The sequence below is a fragment of the Chiloscyllium plagiosum genome, unplaced genomic scaffold (genome assembly GCF_037043375.1).
Source record: "Chiloscyllium plagiosum isolate Xiang-an unplaced genomic scaffold, Cpla_swu_hap1 HiC_scaffold_35, whole genome shotgun sequence".
Classification (NCBI taxonomy): Eukaryota; Metazoa; Chordata; class Chondrichthyes; order Orectolobiformes; family Hemiscylliidae; genus Chiloscyllium; species Chiloscyllium plagiosum.
The window spans coordinates 58,260,896-58,284,412 of record NW_028270173.1 but is presented as its reverse complement, the minus strand read 5'-3'; the positions used below and the strand labels follow the sequence as shown (position 1 = coordinate 58,284,412).

The 23,517-nt window shown below is 43.5% G+C and overlaps 1 protein-coding gene and 1 pseudogene across 2 annotated transcripts in view; both read left to right on the top strand.

Moving 5' to 3' along the window:
* Positions 1 to 23,517, top strand: part of LOC122541193 (uncharacterized) — a 200,104-nt pseudogene that overhangs the window by 15,491 nt on the left and 161,096 nt on the right. The window lies entirely within an intron of this gene.
* On the top strand, positions 458 to 23,517 carry LOC148140966 (uncharacterized). The gene is made up of 2 exons (XM_087978798.1): positions 458 to 3,396; positions 18,621 to 23,517. The coding sequence occupies exon 2, from the start codon at positions 19,028 to 19,030 to the stop codon at positions 19,541 to 19,543; it is 516 nt and encodes a 171-aa protein (XP_087834924.1). The 5' UTR covers positions 458 to 3,396; positions 18,621 to 19,027; the 3' UTR covers positions 19,544 to 23,517.

Genomic DNA, 23,517 nt, shown 5'->3' with positions numbered 1-23,517 from the left:
GGACAAGTTGGACTGAGGGGTCTGTTTCCATGCTGTACATCTCTATGACTCTAAGTGAATAAGTTAGAAGGAGTCAGAGTTGCTATATCTTTCCATTATTTAGCATACTAGGAGTCTCTCCTGCTCTTACCAGCTGCCATTGGAAGGTATGTTGAAAGGATTTCCAAGTTGACACTTCAACGATTTGGCTGTATTATGACATTTTTTGTGGCCATCAAGTTTGACCAGAATCTTCTGGCTCAGAGGCAGAGGCACTATTGACTGTACCACAAATCCTTGGATGGAAATAAGGTTTTACAATATCAAAATGTATACTTTACAGAATATCAATATAGTACTGTAAATTACAAAATCTTGTGAGGTAAGTGGCACTAGCTGACTTTTCAGATCTGGAATTTGGATAGAATCAACGGAGTTAAAAGGAGACAGGTATACCTAATTTCATATATTATATTAATTCTTAATGTTGCAGGAAATTACACGGCCACATTGAAGGGATATGGAGAAAACATGCTTTGGAATGGAAGTTACAGCAGCAGAAACAAGAGCCGGCAGAGTCGTAGAATTAAAATGTCAAATGGTTTTGTATTGTGGAACTGGTTGAACCAGGTCAAAGTGAAGCTTCTTTCTCGGGGATACAGACAATTTGGCAGTGTTTTATTTCCTAGTGCTGAGACCTGCAACTGACACCATCAAAATACAAAAAGAAGTAAATCATGGAAAACGGCAACCACGAAATCAAAGTACTCGACCATTGTAGCTGGGATCTGCCGATTCTGGAAAGCAATGTGAAATGTCAATTATTTCACTTGAAACACAAATAATCTGTACCTGAATAAGGCTGGGGTTCAAGTCCTACCCGATCAAAATATGCCTTATATCTGATCACGTTGTGTAAAACTATCTACAGACGATATGGAGCCCAACCTTCCTGCAAATAGCTATTGAACAAGGATATTGTGAGATTTGAGGGAAATTCAACTTGCTTTCAGAGCTGCAGCAAGTTCAGCTGCTTCGGGAGATGGAAACGAGGGAAAAGAAATGATTCGGAGATGCCGGTGTTGGACTGGGGTGTACAAAGTTAAAAATCACACAACACCAGGTTATAGTCCAACAGGTTTAATTGGAAGCACATTAGCTTTCGGAGCGCTGCTCCTTCATCAGGTGATTTTTAACAGGGAAAAGAAAGAGGACCAACTTGTCGGTGGACTCTTGGAGGGGAATGGGATGAAGCGGCTGCGATCTCAATCATCCGCCGGTGCGCACCTCCCACGTGCATCCCTGGCCGCTCGGGCTCGCGCGCTCTCACAATCAAACACCCCCCAATGGTTGCAGCATGCGGCAGGACACTCCCTACCGTCACATTCTGCTAAATGTCACACCACACCAGGTTATAGTCCAACAGGTTTCATTGGAAACACACTAGCTTTCGGAGCTTTCCTTCATCACCAGATGAAGGAGCAGTGCTCCGAAAGCTAGTGCTTCCAAATAACCTGTTGGACTATAACCTGGTGTGGTGTGATTTTTAACTTTGTACACCCCAGTCCAAAACCGGCATCTCCATGTCAAATTCTGCGGGCGAGCTCTCCACTGCTGTCCCTCGCTGTGAACACACCAGCACGGATAATGTAGCTTTACATTTATCAGCATCTCACCTACGGCTGTGACAATCTGAGGAGACATCTGCGAGCGCGACTGTAACGTACGCATGCTTCTGATTGGATAGGGGGATGTGTGTCAATCAGAGAGCCCACCCACTCTGCCCATTGTCTCCTCTTCCTCTTCCAGAGCTGGTTCACTTCCTATAGGGACTGAACACCAAGTGAGGAGATGGTGAGTGAAGGAGCAGCTTTTATACAAATTGTATCCCATAATATCCACACCAATCTTCAGGCAGTCTGACTATCCTGTGGGCAGTCAGGGGTGGAAATGTCCCTTATGCTGTGTGAGAAGATCCAGCTGAGAGAGCTGTTTACTCGGTGCTTTGTGCTGAACTGTGTGACTGGAGCTGTGTGTTGGATATTGAGTGTTTATTGGAAGCATTTTCCTCTGATTTCCGCGCTGAGATTTGTTGATGGCTCATTCCTGAATATGAGAAGATGAGGTGTAATTACCTGGGAATTTGATGTGGTGGTATTGTGGTAATGTCACTTCTTCAGATATGAGTTTAAATCCCATTGCGAATATTTCAATTAAGTTTTTAAACATTCCTTTAAGGAAGGAGATCTGCCGTACTTACTTGATCTGGTCACCTAGCCTCAGGCTCACAACAATGTATTTCTTAACTATCCCCAGAAATAGTCGATTAAACCTCAGTTGTATCAACAGTTTGCAGAAAGGAGCTAAAATCTTGCAGAAAAGACAAAGGCATAGTCAACCCAGTTAACTATGCAAAAATCTCCCTGACAAATATCTAAGGCATTGTGCCAAAATTAGGAGAGCTGTCTCGCAGAATAGATGTCCTCCAAAACATGTTTTGTTTTCATGATAAGTCTTAAGTTCCAGCACAAGAAAGCTGGCGTTTGGTCTATTTTTTGTGTCTTGCCATATGAGCTGACTGCTGAGATTACTAAGCTGTTCCATGTCATTTTTGGTAACAGCCACGTTTCCATCTAGATCTTGTCTGATCAATTGCAATAGGATTGACTTTTTCCAAGTAAAACTCACTTGGAATGCCCGATGAAACACCTTCATAAGTACTTTCCATTTGTAGGAGACTCTTATTTCCTAATTTATTTTTCCCACAAGCCATTCCTCAAGACCTCCAGATATAAACCTAGCCTTGACCTTATAAATCCTATCTGGTAAGACCTTTTCCATACAGATCCATCTGTGTGACAGTATAGGTTGACCTCCAATGTCAGTTTTATTTTATTCATTTGTGGGATGTGAGCATTGCTGGCTGGCCAGCATTTATTGCCAATCCCGAGTTGCATTTCAGGAGGTGGTGGTGAGCTGCCTTCTTGAACCACTGCAGTCCACCTGCTGAAGGTTGACTCACAATGGCATTAGGGCTGGAATTTCAGGATTCTGGCCCAGAATAAGTGATTATATTTCCAAGTAAGGATAGTGAGTGCCTTGGAGGGAGGCTTGAAGGTGGTGGTGATCCTGCTACCCTTGTCCTTATAGATGGAAGTTGTTATGGGTTTGGAAGGTGATGTCTGAGGACCTTTGGTGAATTTCTGCAGTGCATCTTGTACATAATACACAAGTTGTGATTGAGTGTCGGTGGTGGAGAAAATGGATGCTTGTGGATTTAGTGCCAATCAAGCGGGCTAGTTTGTCCTGGATGGTATCCAGCTTCTTGAATATTGTTGGAGCTACAATGTTCCAGGCAAGTGGGGAGTATTCCATCACACACCTGCTTATGCATTATGGATGGCGGGGATTCAGGAGGTAAGTTACTCGCAGCCGTATTCCCAGCCTCTGACTTGCTCTTGTAGCCACTTCTGTTTATGTGGAGAGTCCAGTTGAGTTTCTGATCAATGATAACCCCAAGGATGTTAAAAGTGGGGGATTTAGTGATGGTAACACCATTAATGTCAAGGGTCAGTGGTCAGATTGTCTCTTATTGGAGATGGTCACAACCTGGCATTTGTGTGGCATGAATGTTACTTGCCACTTGTCAGCCCAAGCATGGATATTGTTCAGATCTTGTTGAATTTGTACATGGACTGCCTCAGTATTTGAGGAGGCACAAATGGTGCTGAACATTATCCAATCATCAGCGAACATCCCCACTCTGACCTTACCATGGAGGGATGGTCATTGATGAAGCAGCTAAAGCTGGTTGGACACTACACTGAGGAACTCCTACAGTAATATCCTGGAGATGACACAACTAATCTCCAACAATCACAACCATCTTCCTATGTGACAGGTATAGCTCCAACCAATGGATAGTTTGCCCCCAATACCCATTGATTTCAGTTTTGCTAGGGCGTCTTGATGCCACACTCAGTTGAATGTAGCCCAGATGTTGAGGGCTGTTACTGTCACCTCACCTCTGGAATTCAGCTCTTTGGTTCAAGTTTGAACCAGGGCTGTCATGAGGTCAGGAGCTGAGTGCCCCTGGCGAAATCCAAGCTGGATATCACTGGCCAGATTATTGCTGAATAGGTGCTGTTTGACAGCACTATTGATGACACATTCTATCACTTTACTGATGATCAACAGTAGACTGATGGGGTGGGAATTGGCCATGTTAGATTTGTCCCTGCTTTTTATATACAGGACATACCGGGTAATTTTCCACATTGACAGGTAGATGCCATAGTGTTATGGACCAGACCCCTTCAAAACACTTTAAGAAGGTAGCTCAGATCCTAACTTTTTCTTATTTTAAAGGCAGATGTAAAGTGGATATTCCAAGAGTGAATGCAGCTAGTCAAACCACTCAGCTTTAAGCAAAATAGAATTTATTTACTTACTACAGTTGAAACACAAACAAAAGAAAACAGCATTTAGAATAACTTAACTAATTGGAAACCCAAGCAACTTGAAATCACAACTTAACAAAGGAGCTGTTCCAATACTCTCAACACCCCTTGGCAAATGGTAAATTCAAACTCAGTTTTTTACAGGCAAGAGAGAAGACTGAGGCAAGAAACATCTGTTGAAAGATGGAACTTTTTCTTTCATGTTAACAGTTTTTCTGCTACCAGCAGTTTCTGACTGTCTACTAAAACAAACCAAGCTAGAAAGAAAAACCTGAACCTGGAAAACCGGACACTCACCTGCCATTGTTTAAAGTAGCCACTTCCAGATATATCAGCACCTCTGCCTCTATGATCCCTCTTGAAAAAAAAGTACAAAATAACCTTGTTAACAGGGCAACATTGTCACACCTTCCTCCCCTCAACCCCCTGCTTAAAAAAAGAATTAAGCATCAATATACAAAGATGGCTTCATCTTGAAATCTTTTCGTCTTACCTTGTTAGTACACTGCAATACATATACATTAACTATAACCATACAACTTTATTCTATTTCAGTCTGTTTACTCTTGCCACTGAACACCTCCATTTCTCATCCAAGTTTCAACAATGCATCGGCGATCATGTTTTCCCACCCTGCCACATGTACAACTTTCAAATTGAATGGCTGCAATAATAAGCTCCATCTAAACAGTCTGGAATTTTGTCCTTATGTTTTTCCAAAAACTTGAATTGGAAATGATCAGTATATATAATTGTCTCAGACACATTACTGACATAAATATTGAAATGTTGTAATGCAAACACCAAGCTCAAAGTCTCCTTCTCAATTGTCAAATATTTGTTTTGATAAACGCTCAGTTTCCTGGAGAAATACCCAATAGGCCTTTTTGTCTTCTTGTCGTCTTTTTGTAAGAGTGCAGCACCAAAATCCACAACACTCGCATTGATAGCCACCTTAAATTAGGTTTGGTGTAATTAGAGGAGAAAGTGAGGTCTGCAGATGCTGGAGATCAGAGATGGAAATATGTTGCTGGAAAAGCGCAGCAGGTCAGGCAGCATCTAGGGAACAGGAGAATCGACGTTTCGGGCATTAGCCCTTCTTCAGGAAGTGTAATTAGGTTTGGTTAATACTGGAGCAGTGCTTAACACAACTTTCAGGCTGTCAAATATATTTTGACAGTCTGCCGTCCATTGAAGCTTCCCGCTTTTCTTCAGTAACTCAGTTAATAGAGTAGCTATTATCAGCACCTGTATCTTTATGACTCCTCTTGATTAAAAACCAAGGACAAAATAACCTTGTTAAAGGGGCAGCATCATCACAATTGTTGTAACTGTACTGGAACAGCTTGGCTAGGGGAGCAGCAGTTCAGGAACACAATCCTTCAGTACTATTGCCAGAAATTGTCAGGGCCCATAGTGTTTGCAGTATCTTGTGTCTTCAACCGTTTCTTCTTGTCACATGGAGTGGATGAAATTGGCTGGAGACTGGTATCTGTAATGCTCTGGACCACTGGAGGAGGCCAAGATGGATCATCCATTTCTTGCTGAAGACTGCTGCAAAAGCCTTATCTTTTGCACTGACATGCTGGGCTCTTCTATCATTGAGATAGGGATATTTGTGGAAGCCTCCTCCTCCAGTGAGTTGTTTAATTGTTCACCACTATTCACGACTAAATGTGGCAGGACTATAGAGTTTAGATCTAGTCTGTTTGTTGTGAGATCGCTTAGCTCTGTCTGTCACTTGCTGTTTGGCATGCGAGTAGCCCTGTTTGGTGGATTTACCAAGTTGACACCTTATCTTCAGGAATGCCTGGTGCTGCTCCTGGCATGCCTCCTTCACTCTCCTTTGAACCATGGTTACTCCCCTAGCTTGATAGTAATGGTCAATTTGGGGATATGCAAGCCAGGAGGTTACAGATTATGCTGGAGCACAATTCTACTACTGTTGATGACCCACCGTGCCTCATGGATGCCCAGTCTTAAGATGCTGGATCTGTTTGAAGTTTGTCTCATTTAGGACGGTGATAGTGCAATATAACACAATAAAGGTTATTCTCAATGTAAACACGGGACTTTGTCTCCACAAGGACTGTACAATGATCACTGTTTCCAATATTGACATGGACAGATGCACCTGCAATTGACAGATTGGTAAGGATAAGGTCAAGTATGCTTTTCCTTGTTAGTTTCCTCACCTCTTGCCACAGATGTAGTCTAGCAGCTATGTCTTTTCGGACCTGACCGGCTTGATCAGTTGTACTGCTGCCAAGACATGTGGTGGTGGACATTGAAATCCCTCACCTTGAGTACATTTTGTGCCCTTGCCATCTTCAGTGCTTCCTCTGAATTTTGTTCAACATGGAGGATGGTATGGATAATGAGCAGGTTTCCTTACCCATGTTTAACTTTATGCCATGAGATTTTATGAGGTCCAGATGTTGAGGACTCCCAGGGCAAATCCCTCCTGACTGTGCCACAACCTCTACTGGAGATGCTTGAGGTACCATAAAATCTTTATGGTTTTGTGACTGCTGGTTTTTCTTTTATTGTCTTCAATTTTGTTAATAGGCAATAATGCCTTGGGATCATGGAGATAACTACTTTTATCCTTTTGCATGAGAAAGGTCGCCATTATCGTGCTGCACTGTCACCATAAATGGTTGCAGCCTCTTTTCTGTTGTTGAGATCTCTCTGAACTATTCCTTTCATAGTTGTCTGTGGAAATTCTCTCTAACGCAAGTGACCTTTTCCTCCAAGAATGTATCTTCCAATTCAGTAATAACATTTGAGTCACGTTTAGTTCTCCACTTTTGTACTATCTGCTGACAATATCACTTCTTTGACACTTGGCTGGATTTTGCGTGTCCATGGACTTGCCTACAAATACCTCCAGTCATCTTCACTCTTCAGGCTGGAACACTGCCTGGCAGCCTTTCAGGAAATTAGTTTTTCATGTCGTTCATGACCAGTACTTGTACCAGTATTTCTTGAGCTCTCAAATTCTGCCTTCTGACTACACATTGTAGCCATGACGTGGAGCTGCTGGTGTTGGAATGGGGTGTACAAAGTTAAAAATCACACAACACCAGGTTATAGTTCAACAGGTTTATTTGGAAGCACACTAGCTTTCAGAGCGCTGCTCCTTCATCAGGTAGCTGTGGAACAGGATCCTAAGACACAGAATTTATAGCAAAAGATCATGCAACTGAAATGATATATTGAACAAACCTAGATTGCTGTTAAGTTTTCCAATGATTAGATTAGATTAGATTACTTACAGTGTGGAAACAGGCCCTTTGGCCCAACAACTCCACACCGACTCTCCGAAGAGCAACCCACCCAGACCCATTTCCCTACATTTACCCCTTCACCTAACACTATGGGCAATTTAGCATGGCCAATTCACCTAACCTGCACATTTTTGGACTGTGGGAGGAAACCGGAGCACCCAGAGGAAACCCACGCAGACACGGGGAGAATGTGCAAACTCCACATCGACAGTCGCATGAACCCGGGAATTGAACCCGGTCTCTGGCACTGTGAGGCAGCAGTGCTAACCACTGTGCCACCCAAAATCTACTCGACCTCTCTTCATTGCTAGTGCCCTCTTGCATCGCCTTGCATTTGCCCATCCTGGTGAACATCCTCTACATTTTCTCCAAAGCATCCACACCCTTTTGGCAATATGGTGACCAGAACCGTACACTGTATTCTAAATATGGCCAAACCAAAGTCTTAGACAACTGTAATATGACCTGCCAACTCTTGTACTCAATACTCCATCCAATGAAGGAAAGCATGCCGTATGCCTTATTGACCACTCCATTGACCTGCATTACCACCTTCAGGGTACAATAGACCTGAACACCCAGATCTCTATATATCAATTTTTCCTGGGACTTTTCCACTTACTGCATAATTCGCTCTTGAACTGGATCTTCCAAAATGCATCGCCTTGCATTTGCCCAGATTGAACTCCATCTGCCGTTTCTCCATCCAACTCTCCAACCTATCTATATTCTGCTGTATTCTCTACAGTCCCCTTCACTATCTGTTGCTTCATCAATCTTAGTGTCATTTGCAAACTTGCTAATCAGACCACCCATCTGACCCATTTTCTCTGACTCCACGCATAACTTTCCTCCTTTGTCCTTGAGTGGGCCAACCCTTTCTCTAGTTACCCTCTTGCTCCTTATATATGAATAAAAGTCTGGGATTTTCCTTAACCCTATTTCCGAAAAGTATTTCATGACCCCTTTTCCTCATTTCAGATTGGTTCTACATTCCCGAGATTCTTCCAAAGCTTCATCTGTCTTCAATCGCCTAGACCTTATGCATGCTTCCTTTTTCCTCTTAGCTAGTCTCTCTTCACCTGTCATCCATGGTTTCCTAATCTTGCCTTTTCTATCCCGCATTTTCACAGGAACATACCTCTCCCGCACTCTAATCAACCTCTCTTTAAAAGCCTCCCACATATCAAATGTGGATTTACCTTCAAACAGCTGCTCCCAATCTACATTCCCCAGCTCCTGCCAAATTTTGGTGTAGTTCACCTCCCCCCCCCCCCCACCCAGTTTAGCACTCTTCCTTTAGGACCACTCTCGATTTTTGTCCATGAGTATTCTAAAACTTACAGAATTGTGATCACTATTCCCAAAGTAATCCCCTACTGAGACTTCAACCACCGGGCCAGACTCATTCCCCAAAACCAGGTCCAGTATGGCCCCTTCCTGAGTTGGACTATTTATATATTGCTCTAGAAAATCCTCTGGGATGCTCCTTACAAATTTTGCTCCATCTAGACCTCTAACCATAAGAGAATCCCGGTCAATGTTGGGAAAATTAAAATCTATCACCATCACCCTGTTGCTTCTCATAATCTGTTCACATATTTGTACCTCTACCTCACACTCGCTGTTGGGAGGCCTGTAGTATAGCCCAACATTGCTACTACACCATTTCTGTTCCTGAGCTCTGCCTATATTGCCTCACTGCTTTCCTTCAGCACAGCTGTCATATCCTGTCTGAGCAGTATTGCAACTCCTCCACCCCTTTTATCCCCCTCTCTGTCCTGCCTAAAGCATCGATATCTTGGGATATTTAGTTGCCAATCATGCCCTTCCCTCAACTAAGTAATAGCAATGACATTATACTCCCAGGTACTAATCCAAGCCCTAGATTCATCTGCCTTACCAACTATACTTCTTGCATGAAAACAAATGCACCTCAGACCATCAGTCCCTTTGCATTCATCATCTGCTCCTTGCCTACTCTTCCCCTTAGTCACGCTGACTTTATTGTCATTTGGTTCCCATACATTAGTTTAAACCCTCCCCAACAAGAAGCATTCCCAAGGACATTGGTTCCAGTCTGGCCCAGGTGTAGACTGTTCAATTTGTAATAGTCCCACCTCCCCCAGAACTGGCCCCAATGTCCCAAAAATCTGAACCTTCCCTCCTGCACCATCTCTCAAGTCATGCATTCATCTTGCCTATTCTTTCATTTCTGCGCTGACTAGCACGTGGCATTGGTAACAATCCTAAGATTACTATCTCTGAGGTCCTACTTTTTAACTTGGCTCTTGACTCTTGACAGCAGAGTAAGCCACAGTGCCGTGAACCTGGCTACTGATGCCTTCCACTGGTGAGCCAGCTCCCCCAATAGTATCCAAAAAAGTATACCTGTTTTGGAGGCATTTGACCGCAGGGGACACCTCTACTGCCTTCCTGCTCTTTCTCTGCCTTTTGGTCACCCATTCCCTTTCTCCCTCAGCAGTCCTAATCTGCAGTGTGACCAATTCACTAAACATGCTATCCCCCTCAGCATTACGTAGGCTCTAAAGTGAGTCCATCCGCAGCTCTAAAGCTATCATGCAGTCTAACAAGAGCTGCAGCTGGACAGATTTCCTGCACGTGAAGGAGTCAGGGAAATCAACTGTGTTCCTGAGCTCCCACATTGAGCAAGAGGAGCATAATACGGGTTTGAGACCTCCTGCCATTTTTAATCTTACGATTGGTAAGATTAATCACACGATTGGTTTAAAAAAAAAAAGAAATAGAAATATCCTTAACCTATCAACACACCGCAGAGTCCTTTTCTTTTGGTTAAAGGAGGAGAGTGGATGGGAGACACTACATAGTGTCTTGGGTTCAGCCACTGCCCACATATATCGGATCACTCAATTTCCAAGAGTGCATTTCGACCACTCCCTCTCAGCTCCTCGCTCTCACTGCTCCTGCCACTGCTGCAAATGAAGGCCGCTGATGCCTGAGGTAAGTACTTTTAAGGAGGAAATTTACCCACCCAGCAGCCCCCTGGTCCTCATTCTCTCGCTGCTACTGAAAAAATGAAGCGATATTGAAGGCAATTTGGTTTCTGGCTGGACACTGACATGGGCTGTACCCCCCCACTCATCTACAGGGAATGCATTATCTTGCCACTGTCATTTGCAACTTACAATTCAGCTGATCCGTGAATATTGAATGCAAGATCTTATAAATTATTACATGCACTTGCTGCAGCAGTATGCAATGTCTATGTTTTATGTGATCTAAGGCCTGTGATGACACACTTTTCAATTATTTTATCTGCTTATCGTTTGTCTGTCCTTGTTGAAATACTGGACCTAGTCACCATAACTGTTGCTCATAATGTAGTCAATAAATATTCCTATCCTTGCCGTAAATCTTCAGATCCACGACTTCATTAAATTCCCAAGCTAAAGGAACATTTGATAAAGACTCCCAATCACCTTCTGAGGACCCTTTCTCCCACCTCCAACCTTCCTCTTCTTCTTGGACCTCTTCTTCTTGGACACACCCTCCTAGCCCTTACCCACCCTAGACCTCTTTGTCCCTGACTGCCGACACGACATCAGCCGCTTCAATTTCTCCATCCCCTTCACACGCTCCAACCTCACCCCCTCCAAACGTTTAATGCTCCACTCTCTCCGCACCAATGCCCGTTTCACTATCAAACCCGCTGACAAAGATGGGCAGTGGTAGTCTGGAGGACAGACTTTGATGTCTGCTCTTCGCCACCATGTCCTATCTCTGCCTTGGCTATGACCCCATCTTGCCCCTTCAGGCCAACAAATCCCACACAGTCTGTGACCTCATTGCCTCTGGTGATCTAACCTCCACCGCCTAGTCCCCCAGACCCTCACTGCCTGGTTCTACCTGCTTCCCAAGATCCACAAGCTCAAATACCCATTGTCTCCAAGTGCTCCTTCCCCAACAAACTCATTTAGAGTCATAGAGTCACAGAGTCATAGCGATGTACAGCATGGAAATAGACCCTTCGGTCCAACCTGTCCAGGTCGACCAGATATCCCAACCCAATCTAGACCCACCTGCCAGCACCCGGCCCATATCCCTCCAAACCCCTCCTATTCGTATACCCATCCAAATGCCTCTTAAATGTTGCAATTGTACCAGCCTCCACCACTTCCTCTGGCAGCTCATTCCATACACATACCACCCTCTGCGTGAAAAAGTTGCCCCTAGGTCTCTTTTATATCTTTCCCCTCTCACCCTAAACCTATTCCCTCTAGTTCTGGTCTTCCCGATCCCACGGGAAAGACTTTGTCTATTTATCCTATCCATGTCCCTCATAATTTTGTAAACCTCTATAAGGTGCTCCAGGGAAAACAGCCCCAGCCTGTTCAGCCTCTCCCTATAGCTCAAATCCTCCAACCCTGGCAACATCCTTGTAAATCTTTTCTGAATTCTTTCAAGTTTCACAACATCTTTCCAAAAGGAAGGAGACCAGAATTGCACATAATATTCCAACAGTGGCCTAACCAATGTCCTGTACAGCCGCAGCATGACCTCCCAACTACTGTACCTAATACTCTGACCAATAAAGGAAAGCCTACCAAACGCCTTCTTCACTATCCTATCTACCTGCGACTCCACTTTCAAGGAGCTATGAACCTGCACTCCAAGGTCTCTTTGTTCAGCCACACTCCCTAGGACCTTACCATTAAGTGTATAGGTCCTGCTAAGATTTGCTTTCCCAAAATACAGCACCTTGCATTTATCCGAATTAAACTCCATCTACCACTTCTTAGCTCATTGGCCCATCTGGTCCAGATCCTGTTGTAATCTGAGGTCATCCTCTTCACTGTCCACTACACCTCCAATTTTGGTGTCATCTGCAAACTTACTAACAGTACCTCTTATGCTCACATCCAAATCATTTATGTAAATGATAAAAAGTAGTGGACCCAGCACCGATCCTTGTGGCACTCCACTGGTCACAGGCCTCTGGTCTGAAAAACAACCCTCCACCATCACCCTCTGTCTTCTACCTTTGAGCCAGTTCTGTATCCAAATGGCTAGTTCTCCCTTTATTCCATGAGATCTAACCTTGCTAATTAGTCTCCCATGGGGAACCTTGTCGAATGCCTTACTGAAGTCCATATAGGCATTGAGATGTACTGCACATGTCCATGCCGACCGGATATCCTAACCAAATCTAGTCCCATTTGCCAGCACTTGGCCCATAATCCTCTAAACCCTTCCTATTCATCTACCCATCCAGATGCCTTTTAAATGCTGTAATTGTACCAGCCTCCACCATTTCCTCTGACATCTCATTACATACACACACCAACCTGTGTGAAAATGTTGCCCGAGGTCCCTTTTATATCTTTCCCCTCTCACCCTAAACTTATATCTTCCAGCCCAGGGAAAAGACCTTGTCCTTTTGCACAATCCGTACCCCTCATGATTTTATACACCTATATAAGGTCACCCCTCAGTCTTTGGTGCTCCAGGGAAATAGCCCCAGCCTATTCAGCCTCTCCCTATAGCTCTAACCATCCAACCCTGGCAATATCCTTGTAAATCTTTTCTGAACCCTTTCACGTTTCACAACATCCTTTCGACAGAAAGGAGACCAGAATTGCACACAGTATTCCAAAAGTGGCCTAACCCAATGTCCTGTACAGCCATAACATGACCTCCCAACTCCTATACTCAATGCTCTGATCAATAAAGGAAAGCATACTAAATGTCTTCTTCACTATCCTATCTACCCCAGACTCTACTTTCAAGGAAATATGAACCTACACTCCAAGGTTTCTTTGTTCAGCAACACTCTCCAGGACCTTTCCATTAAGTATATAAAACCTGCCCTGATTTGCCTTTCCAAAATGCAGCACCTCACATTTATCTAAATTAAACTCCATTTGCCACTCCTTGGCCCATCTGATCAAGATCCTGTTGCACTATGAGGTAACCTCCTTTGCAGTCCACTACATTTCTAATTTTGGTGTAATCTGCAAACTTAGTAACTATACCTCTTATGTTCACTTCCAAATCCTTTATATACATGACGAAAAGCAGTGGACCCAGCACCGATCCTTGTAGCACTCTGCTGGTCACAGGCCTCCAGTCTGAAAAGTGGCCTTCCACCACCACCTTCTGTCTTCTACCTTTGAGCCAGTTCTGTATCCAAATGGCTAGTCCTTCCTGTATTCCAAACTATCTAACCTTGCTAACCAGTCTATCATGAGGAACCTTATTGAACACCTTACTGAAATCCATATAGATCACGTTCATTGCTCTGCCTTCACCAGTTCTCTTTGTTACCTCTTCCAGAAACACAATCAAGTTAGTGAGACATGATTTCCCACGCACCAAGCCATGTTAACTATTCCTAATAGTCCTTGCCTATCCAAATACATGTAAATCCTGTTCTTCAGGATTCCCTCCAACAATTTGCCTCTCCCGCCTTTCCCGTTCACAAGTTCATAACAAATCTCTCAGCAGCAAATATGACAAAGAACCTGCCCATGACTAAGGAGTGACTCCTCACAGGTTCTGTCCATTCGATTTACTGGGGGGACTGTTTTTAGATTGGCTGTCTTTGTGATTGATTTTTGCAGGGCGTATTGCAGACATTTGGGAGCAAATTCACCAATGCCTCTATAATTTGAGCTTGATTGTGGGAGTTAGCATTGATCAAAATCACACCTTGATGAGCTATATAAATATGATGGTTAAAAATTGCAAGTCAGAGGCTGGGAATTCTGAGACTAGTAACTTACCTGCTGTCTCTCTAAAGCCTTTAAACCAAGCTAACAGTCTGGAGTGTGATGGTATTCTCTCTACTTGTCTGGGTGACTGTAGCTGCAGTAACACTCGAGAAAATCAGCACTGTCTAGGACAAGGCAGTCTGCTTGACTAGCACTCCGTGCATGACCTTCACATAGAACTTAGAACAATACAGCGCAAAACAGGCCCTTCGGCCCTCAATGTTGCGCCGACCTGTGAAGTATTCTTAGCTCGTCCTCCTACACTATCCCATCATCATCCATGTGCTTATCTAAGGATTGTTTAAATCTCCGTAATGTGGCTGAGTTGACTACATTAGCAGGTAGGGCATTTCACACCCTCACCATTCTCTGCATAAAGAACCTGCCTCTGACATCTGTCTTAAATCAATTACCCCTCAATTTGTAGTTATGCCCCCTCGTACACGCTGACGTCATCATCCTAGGAAAAAGACTTTCACTGTCTACCCGATCTAATCCTCTGATCATCTTGTATGTCTCTATCAAATCCCCTCTTAGCCTTCTTCTTTCCAATGAGAACAGACTCAAGTCTCTCAGCCTTTCCTCACAAGACCTTCCCTCCAGACCAGGCAAAATCCTGGTAAATCTCCTCTGCACCTTTTTCAATGCTTCCACATCCTTCCTGAAATATGGGTTTTGTATAGTTGCAGCATGATATTGTGGCTCCGGAACTCAATCCTTCTACGAATGAAACCTAACACACTGAATGCCTTCTTAACAGCACTATCCACCTGAGTGGCAACTTTCAGGGATCTTTGTACATGGACTACAAGATCCCTCTGCACATCCACACTACCAAGAATCTTTCCATTGACCCAGTATTCTGCCTTCCTGTTATTCTTTCCAAAGTGCATCACCTCACATTTAGTTGCATTGAACTCCATTTGCCACCTCTCAGCCCAAATCTGCAGTTTATCCAAGTCTTCCTGCAACCTGTAAACATTCTTCCAAACTGTCCACTACTCCACTGACTTTAGTGTTGTCTGCAAATTTACTAATCCATCCACCTAAGCCTGCGTCTAAGTCATTTATAAAAATGACAAACAGCAGTGGTCCCAAAACAGATCCTTGTAACACACTATTAGTAACTGGACTCCAGGCTGAATATTTTCCATCAACCACCACTCACTGCCTTCTTTCAGAAAGCCAGTTTCCAATCCAAACTGCTAAATCACCCTCAAGTCCATGCCTCTGCATTTTCTCCAACAGCCTACCATGTGGAATCTTATCAAAGGCTTTACTGAAGTCCATGTATCCCAGGTCAACTGGCCTACCCTCATTTACATGCTTGGTCACCTTCTCAAAAAACTCAATGAGGTTTGTGAGACACGACCTGCCCTTGATGAAACTATGTTGACTATCTGAAATCAAATTGCTGCTTGCTAGATGATTATAAATCTTATCTCTTATAATCCTTTCCAAAACCTTTTCTACAACATAAGTAAGGTTGACTGGTCTATAATTACCTGGCTCATCTCTACTGTCCTTCTTGAACAATGGCACATTTGCAATCCTCCAGTCGTCTGGTACTAAACCTGTAGACAGTGACGACTCAAATATCAAAGTCAAAGGCTCTTCCATCTCCTCCCTAGTTTCCCAGAGAATCCTTGAATAAATCCCATCCAGCCCAGGGGACTTGTCTACTTTTACTCCTTCTAGAACTGATAACACCTATTCATAACTAACCTCAATCCTTTCTAGTCTAATATCTCGTACCTCATTCTTCTCCTCTCCAATATTCTCCTTTTCCTGAGTGAAAACCGATGAGAAATGTTCATTTAGCACCTCTCCGATCTCCACAGGGTCCACATTCAATTTCCCACTTCTGTCTTTGACTGGCCCTATTCCTACCCTAATCATCCTTTTATTCCTCACATACCTATAGAAAGCTTTAGGGTTCTCCTTTATTCTATTTGCTAAAGACTACTCGCGTCCTCTCTTTGTTCTTCTTAACTCTCTCTTTAAATCCTTCCTCGCTAATCTTTAACTCTCCATCGCCTCATCTGAACCATCTCATCTCAATGTCACATAAGCCTCTTTCTTCCGCTTAACAAGAGATGCAATTTCTTTAGTAAACCACGGTTCCCTTACCTTATCACTTCCTCCTTGCCTGAGAGGGACAGACCTATCAAGGACACGCAATATCTGTTCCTTAAACCACATTTCCATAGTCTGCATCCCCTCCATTTTGCTACCCCATTCTATGCATCCTAATTCTTGCCTAATCGCATTATAATTCCCCTTGCCCCGTCGATAACTCTTGACCTGTGGCATGTACCTATCCTTTTCCATCGCTAGGCTAAATGTAACTGAATTATGGACACTCTCTCCAAAGTGCTCACCTACAACTAAGTCAAACACTTGGCATGATTCGTTAACAAGCACCATATCCAGTGTGGCCTCCCCTCTTGTTGACCCTTCGACATACTGTGTCAGAAAACACTCCTGTACACATTGGACAAAAACTGATCCATCCGATGTACTAGAGTTACAGCATTTCCAGTCAATGTTGGGGAAGTTAAAGTCCCCCATAGTGACCACCCTGTTCTTTTCACTCCGACCCAGAATAATTTTGCTAATCCTCTCTTCCACCTCCTTGGAACTCTGTGGAGGCCTATAAAAAACTCCAAGCAGTGTGACCTCTCCTCTCCTGTTTCTAACCTCAGCCCCCACTAGTTCAGTAGACAAGTCCTCATCAAAAGTTCTCTCAGCCACTGTTATACTATCCTTGACTAACACAGCCACGCTTCCCCCTATTTTACCTTCTTGCCTGTTAATGAAAGATCTAAACCCTGGAACTTGCAACATCCATTCCTCACCCTGCTCTATCCATGTCTCCAAAATGGCCACAACATCAAAGTTCCAGATACCTGTCCATGCTGCAAGCTCACCTACCTTATTTTGGACACTTCTGGCGTGAAGTAGACACACTTCAAACCAGTTTGCTGTCTGCCAGCACATTCCTGTGACCCTGAAATCCTGTCCCTGTCCTTCCTACTCTCATCCTCCTGTGCACTGCAACTATACCTTAGGTTCCCATCCCCCTGCTGAGCTAGTTTAAACCCACCCGAATAGCACCAGCAAATTTCCCACCCAGGATATTCGTACCCCTCTGGTTCAAGTGAAGACCGTCCTGTTTGTACAAGTCCCATCCTCCCAAAATGAGCTCCAACTATCCAAGTACCTGAAACCCTCCCTCCTGCATCATCCTTGCAGCCACGTGTTCGGCTGATATCTCTCCTATTCCTTGCCTCACTATCACGTGGCACGGGTAACAAACCAGAGGTAATAACTCTGTTTGTTCTAGCTCTCAGCTCCCACCGTAGCTCCCTGAAATCCTGCCTTACATCCCTATCCCTCTTTCTACCTATGTCGTTGGTACCTACATGGACCACGACTTGAGGCTCGTCACCTTCTCCATTCAGGACCCCAAAGACACGGTCCGAGACGTCATGGACCCTTGCACCTGGGAGGCAAAACACCAATTACGAGTCTCATTTGTTCCCAACAAACCTTCTATCTGAGCCTCTAACTATTGAGTCCCCAATGACTAACACTCTGCTCCTTTCCCTCCTTCCCTTTTGTGCAACAGGGACAGGCTCTGTGCCAAAGTCCTGGGTCCCATTCAGTCCTTTCACCAGTAACATACAGTAGCAGCAATGTGTAGCATCTACAAGATGCATGGCAGTAACTCACCAAGCCAGTTATGACGGCATGTTCTAATGCCGTAACCTGTATCATCTAAAAGGACAAAGGACCTGGTGAATAGGAACACCACCTCTTTCAGGTCCCCACCAAGTAACACAACATCCTGACTTAGAAGTATATTCCTATTCCTTCAGTGTTGCTGAGTCAAAATCCTGGACATCCACCCCAACAGCATTGTGGTATTCTTATATCCAAAGTTCTACAGTGGTTCAAGAAGGCAGCCTTGCCACCACCACCTTCAGAGCAGTTAAGGATAAACAGCAAATGCTGGTCCAGCCAATATCACCCACATCTGTGGAAGTATAAAGTTTTGTTTAAATTGCAAGTTAGCACTTTCACCAAGGCCAGAGGGCAAGTTGGAGAAAATTATGTTTCCTTTTCCCGTTTTACAGAGCAGACTGTTACCACAGAGAGATCTTGACCAGTGCGAAGGAACAGCTGAGGGAAGACATCCAGTCCCTTAACAGCATTGCTCAGCACAGAGAAGGTTGGGCAGTGAAACCATCATCTGGAAATTGGTTAGGTCTGGGAAACTTTGACATATCACCAGATCTGCAACTGGTCAGTGGTGTGGAGCCTGCTATCAGAACCAACCTTTCTGAGGGTTCAATTAGGGTGAGTCTGGGAAGAGTGGGAGTGTCTCCAAGTGTGGTGAGAGCTTATCAATCATTGACCCCTCATGAACCACTGACTGATGAAGGAAGTGTTGAAGTATAATGTATTTGAGGAGAGCTGCACAAGGTCATAAGAACATCTAACATACAAGATATTGTGCAATCGTTAACACAGAGGCAGCTAAATGGAAGGGAAACCATTCAAATGTGAAGTGTGTGACCGAGCTTTTGCACAGATGTCAACACTTGTGAATCATCGACGTATTCATACTGGAGAAAAGCCGTTCAAATGTGAAGTATGTAATAGAAGTTTTGCACAGTTATCCGGTTTAGTGAATCATCGCCCTGTTCACACAGGGGAGAAACCGTTTGTTTGTGTAGTATGCAACAAATCATTCTCTCAGTCATCGACCCTCCTCATGCACCAACGTGTTCATACAGGGGAGAAACCATTCAGATGTGAGGTGTGTGACAAATCCTTCTCACAGTTAGGAAATCTCCGCACTCACCAACGCATTCACACAAGAGAGAAACCATTCATGTGTGATGTGTGTGTCAAATCATTCTCATATTTGTCAGCGCTCCGCAGACACCAACGCATTCACACCGGTTCAAAACTGTTTACATGTGAGGTGTGTGATAAATCATTCTCAAGGTCCTGGAACCTTCTACTCCATCAGAAGATCCACACGGGGGAGTAACCCTTGAAGTATGAGGTTTGAGATTAACCTTTTATGAGGACCATCTGGGACACCACAGGATTCACACAGGGGAGAAACTGTTCAGGTGAAATGTTTATGACTGGGCTTTCACAAGTTGCCTCTGGTCCATTGATGTACTCTCACAGGGGAGAAATCCTATCAGTGTAAGTTCTGAAATAAAGCTTTGACACAGTTGTTTTACCTTTCAACACGTTGGTGAACTGACAAAGGTACTACCTAGCTACATTTTGACCTAATCTGTTATCCAAGTAGAAACCTTACCCAGTTGCACTGTGTAGGATGTTCACAGTAATTTTTTGTTCACGTCATAACATATAAACCACACAGGAACTAACTAAACAAATTTTTGCTCAATTTGTTCTTAAAGTTTGAATCTCTTTGCAAATGGTATTGGGATATTGAACAAGAAGCTGTTTTCACTCCCACCAAGCAACTAGTGATGACATCACCAGTGCTGAGGGATTATGATGTAACAATGGAGTCACCCTGCAGTGTGATGTCAGTGAAACAGGACTTGGAGTAACCCCCAGGCAGTGAGGACAACCCGTTGTGTTTGTATCCAGAGGGTTTACACAAACTGAACAACACTACACAGATTGAGAAAGAGAGACTGGATATTGTCTTTACTTGTGAACTTTCCAATAACACCTATTGAGAGAGAAAGTGATGGCGGAGTCTGACCACAAGCCAATTCAGATCATCTTTCTCAAACCACTACCACCTGTTCCAAAACATTTACACATTATGTTACTTTATTTGTAGAGCTATCACTGGGAGGTGGAGTACAAACAAGGGAAGCAGATATACATCATGATATGCCATTGACAGCTACTGAAGAAAGGTGATGCGAGTACACAGTGTGAAATATTCCAGATTCAACAAGACAATGCAGCACGAAATGCTCTAGAAGTCATCAACCAGCAGAGACAATACGCAAGATCTCCCACCATCTTTGATAATCGAAAACTGGATGTGGAACCCAAGATATGCATTGGTATCCTGCACAAGTTCCAACATACTCAACTCTGTGGGAATTTTCCAGAGAATTTGAACTTCTGACAGATAACTTTCCTGTATTCCCAGGACCGCTGAAAAAGTTTCCACCTTTGGTTAGTTTGAGACTCCAGATAGTTATGACATGCTTATCTGAGTACTGTTAGACAGGAACAGTTTAACTCTTGAATAAGTAAATAATTAAACCTTCAAAACTCTCCCTGTCTAGTGCACTCACCTAAAATCACCAAACTAAACTGACCTGACCTTCCCTGACCTGGCAACACTATTGACCCAATTATCCTCCCGACTGTTCACCTTTCTCCCCTAGCTACCATCCTATCCATTTATTAGTCTTGCCATCCTACCAACTTACTTCATCCATCATGATTGCCTTGAATAAAGGAAGTAGAGTCATTATCCCTAAAGAGATGAGGAAAATGCTGAAACACATGCTACATATACCATCAGGGAATAGAGTCTAGTCTGAGGAAAGTAAGAGGAGTGCTCTACTGGCCAAACATGTACAATGAGATGAAGGACTAATGCAGTGCTTGTAATGAACAGACTAAACAAAATAAAGAGCTGTTCACGACTGTTCACATCCCAAACAATCCATGGATGAAGCTTGGAGCAGACCTCTTGAATCCAGTGGATGTTCATATATCCTGGTGGCTAGTTTTCTGCTTGTTTGTCCAAGGGGTCTGAGTAGTAGCCCAAAAACCCATCAACACACTAAAACAGCAGCTAATGAACTTGAAAGACCCCACACAGACAACAAGCAAAACTAATGTCATTTACAAAATACTGTGCAAGGACTGTAACAAACACTACATTGGACAAACAGGCAGAAAACTAGCGACCAGGATACATGAACATCAACTAACCACAAAACGACTTGACCCTCTCTCACTAATATCCTTACATAGAGATGAGGAAGGACACCACTTCGACTGGGACAACACATCCATCCTAGGACAAGCCAAACAGAGACACACACAAGAATTCCTAGAAGCATGGCATTCCAATCGGATCTCTGTCAACAAACATGTTGTCTTAGACCTGATTTACCCCTGAGAAAAAGAACAGGAAACGACATCACCATAGGAAATGACATCACCAATCCAAAGAAACTCAAACATATAAGTAGAAAGCAGGAATCATGGGCAATGCTTCGTCCGGAGACTCACTGAAGATGTTACCTAGTATGCTGACAAAACGTCTGAGAATGAACCTTCTAGCTCAGCGAGCAAACCTACATCCAGAACCTCTTGAATCTCACTGGAAATGATTATCTTGGCTACTAATTAGATGATGGGGAGTTAAAGCAGCTGACATCAATGAGTCTCAGTGAGATTGCAGTTTGCCTGAAAGCACACTTCAGTCATGACATTCCTGACAATGTGATCAGTGACAGTGACCTCAATTCACAAAAGAAGAATTCAGACACTTGCTGAATGATTGGGAAATTCAACACCACACATCATCTCCACAATATCCCAGTCAAATTGAAAGACTTAAATAGGAGTGAAAATTAGCAAATAGATCATTAAAATATTGACTAGATCCAGCAAAGATATGTACAGGGTGATCATAGACTAGAGAAACAAAGATACTGAAGGCATGGAAAGTTGTCAGATAATGTCATGACACACCAAGACTAAATCATGAGCTTAAGTACTATTCAGGCCAGAAATTGTAATAGGAGTGAGTGAGCAGATCATTGTGAAAAGACCGAAAACCAAATACCACTTGAATGAATCTTCCAAATTATTGCCAGTGTTGAGAGGTGGAGAGCCAGTCAGAGTTCAACAGGACCTACGTAGGAAGATTGTCACCTCAAATCATTCATGGTGAAATTGAACGATTTTCACTAACCCAAGTATCTATGTATGCTGAGGGCTGATCAGGCAGATCTGACATCACCAACTAAGTAAGGAATTGAACTCAGTCCCAAAAGTCAACAATTCCCTAACAAATGCGGTAGGTTAGCAACAATTACCACAGGCAAAAAAAAAATTCCTAGCAGCATCATGAATGAACATATACCCGAATAGACTGAAGTGGTTGAAGAAAGCAACTCACCATCTTTTCTAGGGCAACTGGGGATTCTGCATCAGCTGCTAGCCTAGCCCGAAGCAACATCATCCTATGAACAAGATTAAAAAACACTACAACAACAGCATTTTACACAGAGGTAAAATCAACAAAGTAAACATTAGTCAATGGATGGACAGCCAACCAATGCACTGTAAGAAGACCTTAATACTCTAAAGATTATGCATGGAAAGCTGCATAATCATAAAGTCCCTACTGTGTGGAAACAGGCCATGCAGCCCACATCAACCCTCAGAAGAGCATCCCCCCAGATACACTCCTATACCCGTAATGCTGCATTTCTCATAGCTAATCCACCTAGCCTACACATCCCTGGATACTGCACGGTAATCTACCTAACATATTTGGAAACCAAAGCACCCAGAGGAAACCCGTACAGACATTGGGAGAATGTGCAAACACTACACAGTCAGATGCCCAAGGGTGGAATCAAACCCACACCCCCAGCGGTATGAGGCGACAGTGCTAACCACTGAGTCACAATCTGCCCTGCACTGTATGGTGTAAGAACAGTTTAAAAGGAACAATTTTTTATTCACGTCATAATTTTCTTTGTACACATAGTGGAGTGACATAAAGGGGATACTTTTTCCTTCAAAATGTTGTACATTGTTGCTTGCCATATCACTGTAATGTCAAGGCATAGAAATAAAAGTTTGTGTGCAGTAGCCATTTTACACACAACTTGGAACATTGTTCAAGATTCATATTGCTCCATGTGTATAAAAATGTTTCCCGAAACTTGGGTAATTGATCAGTGATACAGAGGCAACTTTGGGCAACAGATCAAGTTGGAATTTAAACTTGTCATAGTCCATCTGAATAAAATCTCACTTACTTCA

Coding starts and splice junctions, on each gene's coding strand:
- LOC148140966 (XM_087978798.1), top strand. CDS start 19,028: ATGGAAGGGAAACCATTCAAATGTGAAGTGTGTGACCGAGCTTTTGCA.